The 11,508-nt window shown below is 35.8% G+C and overlaps 1 protein-coding gene across 7 annotated transcripts in view; it reads right to left on the bottom strand.

Moving 5' to 3' along the window:
• LOC117210299 (titin) overlaps positions 1-11,508 on the bottom strand; it is a 245,115-nt gene that overhangs the window by 93,712 nt on the left and 139,895 nt on the right. For all 7 annotated transcript variants that reach the window (XR_004488081.1, XR_004488082.1, XM_033453195.1 and 4 more), the window contains 12 exons: positions 10,580-11,160; positions 9,221-9,763; positions 8,102-8,356; positions 7,559-7,702; positions 6,069-6,470; positions 4,733-5,134; positions 3,920-4,139; positions 2,862-3,034; positions 2,005-2,144; positions 1,020-1,536; positions 468-611; positions 124-378 (listed from right to left, as the gene is read on the bottom strand). Coding sequence is in view for 5 of the 7 variants with exons in the window: in XM_033453195.1 (XP_033309086.1) it covers positions 124-378; positions 468-611; positions 1,020-1,536; positions 2,005-2,144; positions 2,862-3,034; positions 3,920-4,139; positions 4,733-5,134; positions 6,069-6,470; positions 7,559-7,702; positions 8,102-8,356; positions 9,221-9,763; positions 10,580-11,160 (3,776 nt within the window). In the remaining 2 variants the exon portion in view is untranslated. The remainder of the gene's footprint in view (positions 1-123; positions 379-467; positions 612-1,019; positions 1,537-2,004; positions 2,145-2,861; positions 3,035-3,919; positions 4,140-4,732; positions 5,135-6,068; positions 6,471-7,558; positions 7,703-8,101; positions 8,357-9,220; positions 9,764-10,579; positions 11,161-11,508) is intronic.

Genomic DNA, 11,508 nt, shown 5'->3' with positions numbered 1-11,508 from the left:
TTTCTAAATTTTCGAAAATGGAAGAATTAATAATAATAATATGAATGATAATATCTATTGTAGTTATAATGAAATTCGTTAAAATATTTGATTATATTTTATCAGTTTGCATAAGAGACCTACCCATTTTTAGTTCGACTCCATTGATGTACCACTCGAATCTCAAACTGGCATCGCCAACTGGAACGACTCTGCATTCGTATCTAGCCATCTGGCCTTCCCAAAGTTCCGTTGGTCCAGTCAACAATTGTGTGAAGATAGGTTTATCGAATACCTTCTCCGGTTCTTCAGGACGACTTGGTCCTTTATCAGCTTCAAGTTGGGCGATCTTACGTTGCGCTTCAGGGTGTTGGGTGTCTAATTGAATGCTTGCTTTACCTAAATATGAGAAATAGCAGACGATAATTAACGTAAGTGTCAGCTTTGAAGAAAACATATATTGGCAGAGATCAAGTATTGATACTAACTCTTGATCTTCATCGAAGCAGTGGTAACTGCTTCACCGAGTGGGTTGGACGCACGGCACATGTACACGCCTTCGTCCTCTTCTCTCACGTGGGAGATGTCCAACGAGACATAGCCGAAATCATGGACTTTGGTGATTCTTGAACCTGGATAATTCAGAGATAACACGCTTTATTACTCGAATTCCCAAATTTTTCAACTCCGAACCCTTCGAACTTCTGAAAGTTCAGTTTCTGAAATTTGGATCCTTCAAATTCTTAAATCTTGTCCTCTTAAACTCTCAAATTACTACTTTTCTAAACTTTCTAATTCTGGGATTTTCTATCTAATCCATTAAATTTTCAAATTGCCAAATTTTCCAATACCTAAATTCCTAGATTTCTAAATTTTCCAATACTCCAATTTCCGTATGCTTCAGCTTCAATTTCCTAAACTTTCGCGCATTGAAATTTTCAAATTTCTAAATTTTCGGATTCTCAAACTTTCGAATCTCCAAATTTCGAAATTTTCGAGTTATTAAATATAAGTAAACAAATGCATACGATTGTACTTACTTGTCTCGAGTGGGATTTCATTCCTGAACCATTCAACCTTCAACGTTGGATCTCCTACAGGAATCAATCTGCACTCGAAGTGAGCAGTGTGCCCTTCGGGAATAGCGTCGATATTTTGCAACGGTTGGGTAAAGACTGGTCTTTGCCTAGTTTGTGGTTCTGGTACGTCTGGTCTCTTCCAAGGTTGTTGAGCTTCCAATTCACGAATCTTGTCCATTCCTTCAGGACGTTGCGAGTCCAGAATAATGTTGTCCCTTGGAATAACCCTCAGCTCGATCGAGGATACGCATTGGCCAAGAGCATTGATAGCTCGAACGGAATATTCTCCTGCGTCTTCGGGAACAGCATGGCCGATATCAAGAGCCACATATCCAAAGTCAAAGGTCACGTGGAACCTGGAGGCAGATGGAAGCGGCTTGCCATTGTGGAAGAATTCGATCCTCAAGTTGGCGTCATGGAGAGGCTCAACTTGGCACTCGAAATGGGCTGTTTGTCCTTCGTATACTTCGGTGGTACCCTAAATGAAATTTTACAATTTAATAAATAAACATTTCGAGTATATAAAAGAACCTTTGAAATTTTATGATATACATAACGTTAAAAGGTTGTGCTTTTATAATAGTATTCGTGTTTTTATAATAATAATGCAAATGTTTTGGATTCTATGAAAAATGTTTCAAATATTTGATGGAAAATATTCCAAAAATTAACTATTTTATAATATACAAAATATTAAACGTTTCTAATTTTATAACAGATAATGATATTGCAAAATTTAGAGATTCTGCAAATTTACATTAATTACTGAAAAACATTGAAAATTTTATATTGCGTATACATATTATAATATTACATTTTCTGTTTTTAATAACAAATAATAAAATTTGCAATTTTATGCTATAGAGAATATTAAGAAAATATAAATTTCTAAAATTAAGAAAATATCTAAAATTTCAAATTATATAAATTGCTATGAATTCTTTACCCTGAGTTCAGTGATGAATCTTGGTGGTGTCACTGGTGGTTCTTCGACTTCTAAGCGGGCTGGACGTCCTTGAGCCTCGAGTTCACGAATCTTTTCGAGGCCATCTGGATGTTGAGTGTCTAGGAGAATACTGCGACGAGCTATGGAACAAATTTCATGTTAAAAATATTTTTCTCGAAGATACCAATAAATATGTACGAAAATATAAATTACTATTCCGGTTTATCCATCGATTATTCTCTTTTCTATTATCGGCTCAAGATTTATTTTCTATTCCTTCAAAAGTGACACGTCGACTACAATTACGAACTTTCGGTCTTGTACAAATATTACAAAATTCATCTTTTCTCCTACGATATCTATCGTCTCTAAAATCCATCTCCGATTTTCTTCTCGATTCTAAATAACCTTGATTTTTATCATTACGAATAGTACTCTTATAACGGTTCCTTTCACATAAACAGTTTTTGTGCATTTTACTAGAATCCACAAATTGTTTGCCTCGTCTAGAGTTCGTGAAAGAAAACGAACTAAATCTAGGTTTTACAGTCGATAGATTTCCTCTTGGAAAATCCGAAGGCGGAGACGAAACTCTTTTTCTCTGATAGTGTTCCAACTTGTCGATTTTTTTTAGAGGTTTCCATGGGGGAAAACGGGGAAGGTGGTAACGTTTGTCTTTTGCTAAGAATTCGAGTAATTTCTAGTTAGAAACTGATGTTAAATAAAAACAAAGAAATTAAATAAAAAAGTAAGAAATACTCAATTAAATCGCGTTATATTTGAAATCTATCATTTTTAATTTCTTCCTTCTTATTGTACTCGTTACGAAAGCTTGAATTTTAAATCGAACCACTTACAGCCAACTTTGATGGTGCAAGTGTTGACAGCCTCGCCAGCTAAATTGGTAGCCTTGCACATGTAGGTACCAGAATCTTCGGCATATGTATAAAGAATATCAAGAGCCACATAACCAAAGTCGTGTGTTTTGCGGAAGCGATGTCCTGTTCTTACAGCAACTCCATTTACGAACCTGCGTTACAACGTTCAATTCGTCCAAATTAAACGCCAACATCGTAATAATTAGACTTAAACATTTAACATCGGTAGACTACGGATTTTTATGCAATTCTATATTTTTATTAACCCCTTAACCTACAACTACGGGCAAATGTAAATATTACGGGCATAGTCCGTAGTACGATGATCGGGCCAAACATAATATGTAATACAATACATAATAGCTGGTTTACGTTTTCGGCCCAAAATTCTCGAACGTAAATCGTAGGTCAAGGGGTTGATACTAAAAAAATGAAATGCAATCTACGTAATGATTTATTTCTTTCATTGAATGTTATTTAAACAAGCACTTCGCTTGGAGAATATTTTTTATATCATGTGGATTTTGTACATTTTTGCTTGTTTAAATGCTTCAGAAATGTGTAGTGGCACATGAGTAGAGGACAGTTCAAATTATGTTGTTGTTTTGCCTTGGAGTATCAAGATCGTTAGGATACACGTAACGTAATAATAAATAAACTCCGGGCAAAACAATGTCACCGCTACGTGCAACCGTCGAACAAAGACGAATTTGAATTACTATACGAGTTATTATATGAATTATAATACGAGTTATACGAGGTATCGATTAATATCTACGAGTTATCTGCGAGCGATTATACACTGTTTTTGCGAATACGTTTGTACGAGCGACTTAGGACATTGTCTATATTTATTTATTATTTATTTAATTTATTTCATATATATTTGACAGGTTGCAACAGCAAGTTCTCGTTACCTATTAACCAATCCTCTACAATTCCACCAGAAATGCATAAAATTCAGCAGTTTAAATTTAGTTAGAGTTGCATTGTACGTTAATGAAATTCAATAAATTCTAATTGATCGATTTCGTTACCATTCTATCTTTAGATTTGGGTCGTTGATGGGTTCGACGCGGCATTCCAAGTGAGCGTGTTCGCCCTCCTTTAGATCCAGATTGTTCAATGGCGTTAGGAAAACAGGCTTCTGATGTACAACCTCTTTTTCAATCTCTTGCTTCACTTCTACAGTCTCTAGCTCGCGAATCTTCTGCAAACGCTGAGCGTCTAACGTGTCCAAATACAGGCCTTGTTTCGCTGTTTGAAAGAATGGACAGTTGTTTATCTGTCGTTCTTTTCAAGTGAATTCTTACGCAAATAACGAGCAACTTGTAAATTTTGATATAAGTCGAAAGGTTATAACATCTGTTCCGTATTCGAGACAGTCAAATGTCTAGTAATTCCTAAGATTTGCATTTATAGTAACAAAAAGCTATAGAGAAATCCTCTAGATAATATTATTATCTCGATGGAAAATTAATCTAAAATCTAAAGAAATCCTAAGGCTACTGTCACATAAGTTGTTTAAAGTGTAAAATATTTCTCAATCTTCGAAATTTCAAATACTGTTTGCTAGCTTTCTAAATCCACCACATCGCGATATATAAATTTTTCAATTACAAACGCCACCCATTAGTTTCCCAAATTCTCAACATCTCCAGCAAAACGTTGTTGCGATTTCTTAAATTTCTTAATCTATAAAATTCTATTCCCAAATATCCTAAACTTCTTAATCCACAAAGTATTGGCGCCCGATATCTTAAATTTGTTAATTTAGAAAATACTATCCCTCGATATCCTAAATCGTTTAATGCGTAAAAGGCTTGTTCCAAATTTCGTTAAACACTTACAGTCGACGCTGATGACGCAAGTGGTAACAGCCTCGCCAACAGCGTTCCTCGCCTTGCACATGTAAGTTCCAGAGTCTTCCGGATAGGCGTAAAGAATATCGAGAGCCACGTAACCAAAGTCGTAGGTAGTCTTGAATTTATGTCCTTGAGGAATCGGTCTGCCATCTCTGTACCATTCAACCACCATAGTGGGATCGTTGACAGGCGTTAGAGTCGCCTCGAGATGGGCGCTTTTGCCTTCAGGCAGATGTTCGATGTTCTTCAATGGACGACCGAATTTCGGTTTCTCGGCGATGATCAAGTCCTCTTCGTCTACGCGTTTATAACGCGAGTCGTCTTCTAGGTACTGTATTTTCTTCAGGGCACTTTCGTGTTGAGTTTCGCGAATAATCGAGGAGCGAGCTGCAACGTGGCATTTATGCAATTATCCATTCCTTTTCGTTATAGTAATTTCGCTTGGAGGACAGGAGGGTCGAGAATAATCGTAGAGATCGTTTTTTTTTTTCATATTTCGTGGACATAGAAACGTACAAGAGGTGTAAACGAGTAAAGAATAAATATAAAACAAAGGGTAGAAAACAAGGATGAAACATCGAGAAAAGGGTGGTAATTCACTGTGTGTACAATTTACAAAAGCGAAACTACGTATTTAAGCGACGGAGAACTAGAAGCGTTGGAAAAACAGGGTCTCTAGGTTACACAAAGTGCTTGGTTACATCCACCTGCTGTCCCCGTGCGTGATTTCAACGTGGACGTTCGTAGAAGTATCGCTCTTTCCATTGTGACTTAGTAATTGTTCGTTTTATAAATCACTTTGAAAGTCAGGAATATTTTTCAAGGTTCGAGAAAGCTGTTAAAGATACTTTTAGTCAGAGAACAAGTATCTTTAAAACTTTCTGTATACAGAATATGATAATACGATATAATTTTAGTTCGTTCTTTACACCTTCGATACAGTTTCAACATTATTATTATCTATGTTCGTGTTAACATTATTATTTTTCCTTTTTATTTTTCAACGATTTAACGTCCGTTCCATGCATCCTCGAAGCAGAAGCAAATAAAAAAAGATTTCTTCAATGTTCCTCGCGAAGGATGAGAATCGTATAAATCCTCCTCCTTCGCTAAAGCAACAACCCTTAATCGATATCGAATAATTTTTATACGATAACATTAATGCACATTATCGTATATTACCATGTCGATATTAACTTGCAGTAACCGTAAATTAATTTACAAAAGGATCACGATACTTCTACCCCGCCACCCTCGACTTACACAGCATGGAAAATCCTCGAGGGAGATCCTCGTCTCTGTTTCACCCTCGACTACTTACATTTCACGTCAAGATTAATCGAGCTCTTCGCCGATCCCAGTCTATTGGTGGCCTGGCAGGTATAGGTGCCAGAATCTTCAGCATATACCGTGAGCACGTCCAACGCAGCGAATCCAAAGTCACAAGTCGTTCTGTACCTGTGACCGGTGGATAATGGTTTCCCATTGTGGAACCATTCCACCTTCATAGTTGGATCGGGGTAGGGCTCGATACGGCACTCATAGTGTGCGCTTTGTCCCTCGACCAAGCTGGTAGGTCCGTTTAGTTGGACAGTGAACGATGGTTTCTCCTTTACCACGATCTCTTCTTCTTCGCGTCGTTGATACCTGCTGGTGTCCTCCAGCGCCTGGATCTTCGACAACGCGCTCTCGTGCTGCGACTCGAATTGCAGGGCCGCCTTGGCTGTGTTCGGGAATAGGTTTGTCAGTGTGTCGTTGTACACGTGTCGTGAATAGCGGTGATATGTTCGATCGAGGTGAAAATGAGGTATGGGTGCTTTTAGTGTTTCTTTTTTTTTTTTTTTTCATTTTTTAGGACGATCTTTTCACGAAAATTACATTTTCGCTGGATGTTACATCGGATGCTGGACCGTCTTTGGTGTAATGTAGGTTGATGTTTGATTTCGATGGGAGGATTAATCCCTTTGCTACTGAGGCTCCAATGTGTTTGACTTTGTTTGCGAGTGACAACGTCTTTGATGAAATTGTTTGTTCGATCGTTGGTGTACATAATTGACGTTTAACAGAATTATCGATCATTAACATGGTATAAATTTGTGCCAGGGGAATTAAAGTCCAGGTATATGAGAATATACTGATTTCTATTTAGGTATTTTAGAAAATTGCATAGAAACGTAATATGTAGAATGAAACTTGAAATGTATTGAAGAGATTGTTGTTAAGAACTACCGTTTATTTATTTATTATAGTAAAGTATAGTTAAAGTGAATTTTTCATAGCAAAAGGATCAATTCTAAGTAATTATTGTTCAGTCAGTCATCGTTTCATCTTAATAAAATATTTCGAAAGATATTAAAAATTTGGTATAAAATATGAAGACATAAGACAGGGGTCAGTAAAAAAGCAAGGTATCATATTAAAAAATAATTTGTACGTGATCGATACCAAATGTTTATAAAAATTATAATCTTAATGTGTGATCAACGATGATGTATGTGAAATAATTGTTAAGAAAACTCAGCTGCGGCCAAGAATAAAAGATCTTCTTCTGCATTTCTTCGCGAATTTCGTAGTACAAAAAAGTATATTCGTGGAAGCGTCCAAAAAAGTTCTACCAACACTTCATCAAAAAAAAAAAAAAAAAAAGAAAAGGTAGGAAAAATCGCTACACACAAAAATACAAAAATATCTACGTGTAAGCAGCTGCTTCTACACGTCTTGAAAGCTAGATTATAGCTTATGAGAAGCGATACCGAAATCGAAGCCTCATTTTCAAAATGATTTTCTGTTCTGCGCACAATCTATACTCACACTGGACGAAAAGTGTCGCTGATGTTACAGCCTCTCCAAGATCATTTACTGCACGGCAAGTGTAGGTACCTGAGTCTTCAGGGTTCACGTATTTCATGTTTAGAGCGACGTATCCGAAATCGTGCATCGTTGTCACGCGATTCGCTATTGAAAATATAGTAATTTATTTCATTTACGATAGATGTATCGTTTGAGTGAAATTCGGATGTAATTCAAATCTCGATAAAATAAAGCAAAGCAGAAATTAGGAATTTTTAACGAAATTTTTAAGGTATAGAAAAATAAGTATTATAATTATCAATTGAATCTAATTGCAATGTAACTTATTGGTAAATTAAAAACTTTAAAAGATCGTTCGAAATTGGAATATACAGGGAAAATTTATTTCGGGATTAATATTCCAAAATTTATTTTGAGATAACACGGAGAAGAATTGTGAATTTAATTCGCTGCAATTTATTGCGTTTGTTGTCGGATTAGAAAATTGAATTATTTGCCAAAATTACAGTACGCGTGGAAAAATGAATCTTGAACGTAACTTACAAGCTGCTATGGGAACTCCATTTCTCAACCATTCGACTTTGAGCTTTGAATCGCCCACAGGTATCACTCGAGCTTCGAAATGAGCCGCTTGATTTTCAGCGACTTTCAGATCCTTGATCGGCATCGTGAAAACTGGTGCTTGAGTAACGATTTCCTCGGTCGTAGTTTTACGTTGGTATCTCGAGGTATCCTCCAAGTAATGAAGACGTTGAAGTGTCTCTTCATTTTGGCTTTCCGTGTAAATGGACTTTTTCGCTGTGCGGTAAAAGAAAAAAATGAATACCTCAATTACGAACGTCAGGCAAAAAGTTCGAGTAAAAACAACACGTTATCAAATCTTTTATTCCATTAACTTTTTGAGAATTATTAACATATATATGACTTATCTGTTTAATTTAAGCATATTTCCAACAAATTTACTCAAGCATTATCGCGGATAAATATTCTTGAGTTATATGAAATCTCTACGTGACTAGCTATGTGTTCATGTGCTTCGTGACTATTTTATGTATTTCTCTGACTTTCTGTTCTTCATAAAATCGTTTCCCGGGAAGTTCAAATCCATTGTAGTTACTTTAATTTTAATAATTAGATCTTCTTTTGAAAATTTATTTCTTAAACTTACTACCGATAGAATTTAAAAAAAAAATCTATCTATATACTGCAAAATTTTTCACGCACTTGACTCATAAATTTCTCTAAATTCCGTGATTTCTAATTTACGTTCCATATTTAAATCATCATCACACAAATACCATAAGATAAATTACGTGAATTTCCTAATCTAAATTTTACATACTACTAAAGTTTATTAGTAGTTTATTTATTAATATAAATTAAACACTAAATTTTCTAATTTAATACTATAAACTTTACATCGGAATATTATTAAAACACATTAAAATTTTTTAATTTTTTAATAATAAAATTATAAAATCATAAAGAATTATAAAGAAAATACTATAAATTTTACATCATAGTATTATTAAAATACGTTCAAACTATTTTATTTTTTTTATGATAAAATTATAAAATCATAAAGAATTCATATCTATTTTGTTAATTTCAACGAAGCACCTCAAAATTAAAAGCTAACGAAGAAAGAGGGTTGGGACTTACAGTGCACAACTGCAGTTGCAGATGTAATTGCCTCTCCTATGATATTCTTCGCTCGGCAGGTGTAAGTACCAGAGTCTTCAGGATAGGCGTACATGATATCCAAGGCCACGAAACCAAAGCTATTAGTCTCGACGAATCTTGAGCCAGCTTTCACAGGCTTATTATTATGGAACCATTCGACTTTCATCGTTACATCAGATACAGGGATCAACCTGCACTCGAAGTGTGCTCTTTGACCTTCTTTGATCTCAACGTTGTTCAAGGAGGTGGTGAAAATTGGAGCTTGAGTGGTTGTTTCCTCGATATCTTCTCGGCGTTGGTATCTCGATCTATCCTCGAGGTAATGAATTTGTTCCAGGCCAATCTCGTTCTGAGTGTCTGTCAGAACTTGTGCGGTTGATCGACAAGTTAGAGTGCAGGACACTTCGTCGCTGCCAACCAGATTGACAGCTCGACACGTGTAGGTACCCGAGTCCTCGGCGATTAAGTCGATTACATCCAGAGCAACGTAGCCAAAATCGTGGATTGGACGGAATCGGTGTCCTAGAATTAAGAAATTATATCTTGAGTTAGAAAAAATAAGAATATAAGAAAAAAACATCCTTTTTATCGCAGTATTGGAGAGTTCAGAAACTCTGCGTTGCAATTGTACTTTTTTGACAAAATAGAATCAAGCGAAGCTTGAAGTAGTTAGATCTGAAATATTAGACTGCGATATTTTTGTTGCAGTGGCGAATGGAAAAATCAATTAAGAGAAAACAAGCAAGAAAGCTTTGTAAAATACAGGTATCATGGTATTACATTAGGTTGTTCAAAAAGTTTCTTTGGTTCTATAAGGAATTGATATACCCACAATGTTTTTTGTTTTATACTAATTTATAGAATTATACACGAACATAATAATAATAAAATGGATCATACCTAATTCAATAAAATAATATAGAACAGAAATCGTTGTTCATCTATTATCACCTTATGAAACGAAAGAAACTTTTCGGACAACCTAATATGTTTCTCTCAAGGAATAAGAAAACGAAATTTCGAGAAGACGGAAGAAGGTTAAACCCCGAGTTCTAAAAATCTAACATCTAACACCTATTTAATTAACGCATCTAATTATAATGTGAAAATCTAATTGGATCTAGAATTACATCTAGTTTGGATCTATTGTAATTTGTAGATCTGTATCTGTATTTGTATCTGTAATTTGGTAGATGCATTGGCTAGTTTCTACCTCTAAATTCTTACGGATCATCAAGCGTTTAGATCATTGATAATTGTTACTTCTATGAAGTTGATCTATAAATCGAAAATCTAAAAATTTCATTGCTTAAAATATTATTAAGAAACTTCATTTACCTATTGTAACCGGACGACCGTTCTTGAACCATTCGACTTTCAAGTTCGAGTCCGTTACAGGTTCCAGTTTGCACTCGAAATGAGCGTGTTGTCCTTCACGAAGATTCTCTTGATTTTTCGGAGCCGTGATGAATCTCGGTTTAACATTGACCACTTCGTCAACCAGTTCCTGTCTCTTGTATCTGGAAGCATCTTCCAAGTATTGTATTCTTTCCAAGCCTTCAGGATGTTGAGACTCCAGGAGTAAATCTTTCTTAGCGTGTACTCTCACTGAACAGGAAGTGACGGCTTCTCCCAGTTGATTTCTAGCTTGGCAGGTGTACACGCCTGAATCTTCAGGATAAACACCCAAGATGTCAAGGGCGACGTAATCGAATTCGTAAGATGGTCTGAATCTGTGGCCAGTCTTCACTGGTCTGCCATTGACGAACCATTCCACTTTCATGCTGGAGTCGCCAACTGGCTGAAGACGACACTCGAGGTGAACGTTGGTCAGCTCCACCGTTTCGATGTTGTGCAAAGGACGAGTGAATTGCGGTGGCTGCATCACTGTCACTTCTTCTTGCTGGGTCTTGCGATATCTGTGCGTTGAAACGTAAATTTATATGATTATTATGACAATAATAAAGGCTTTACATCGTATTATACTTGGTACTTGATACTCGGTAATTCTACTTTTGTGAATTACGAAATTTTATCGTCCACAAACGTAATTACTGTTCAACACCTTAAGAAATGTGCAAGTAATTTCCATAGGTTTACGTATGTCGAAGGAAGTCTTTAGAAGTAATCGTAAATTAGCTTTCAATTTATAGAGTTGAGTAGTGTGTTTTCTGAGCCACTCGTATAATATACATTTTTTTTAATTCAAATCGAAGACCCAATTTGATTGTTCGACGAAAGAAGACTATTTGATATTCTTTTGTTAT

This window comes from Bombus bifarius, unplaced genomic scaffold (genome assembly GCF_011952205.1).
Source record: "Bombus bifarius isolate JDL3187 unplaced genomic scaffold, Bbif_JDL3187 scf7180000008199, whole genome shotgun sequence".
Lineage (NCBI taxonomy): Eukaryota > Metazoa > Arthropoda > Insecta > Hymenoptera > Apidae > Bombus > Bombus bifarius.
This window is presented reverse-complemented; position numbering and strand designations above follow the sequence as displayed.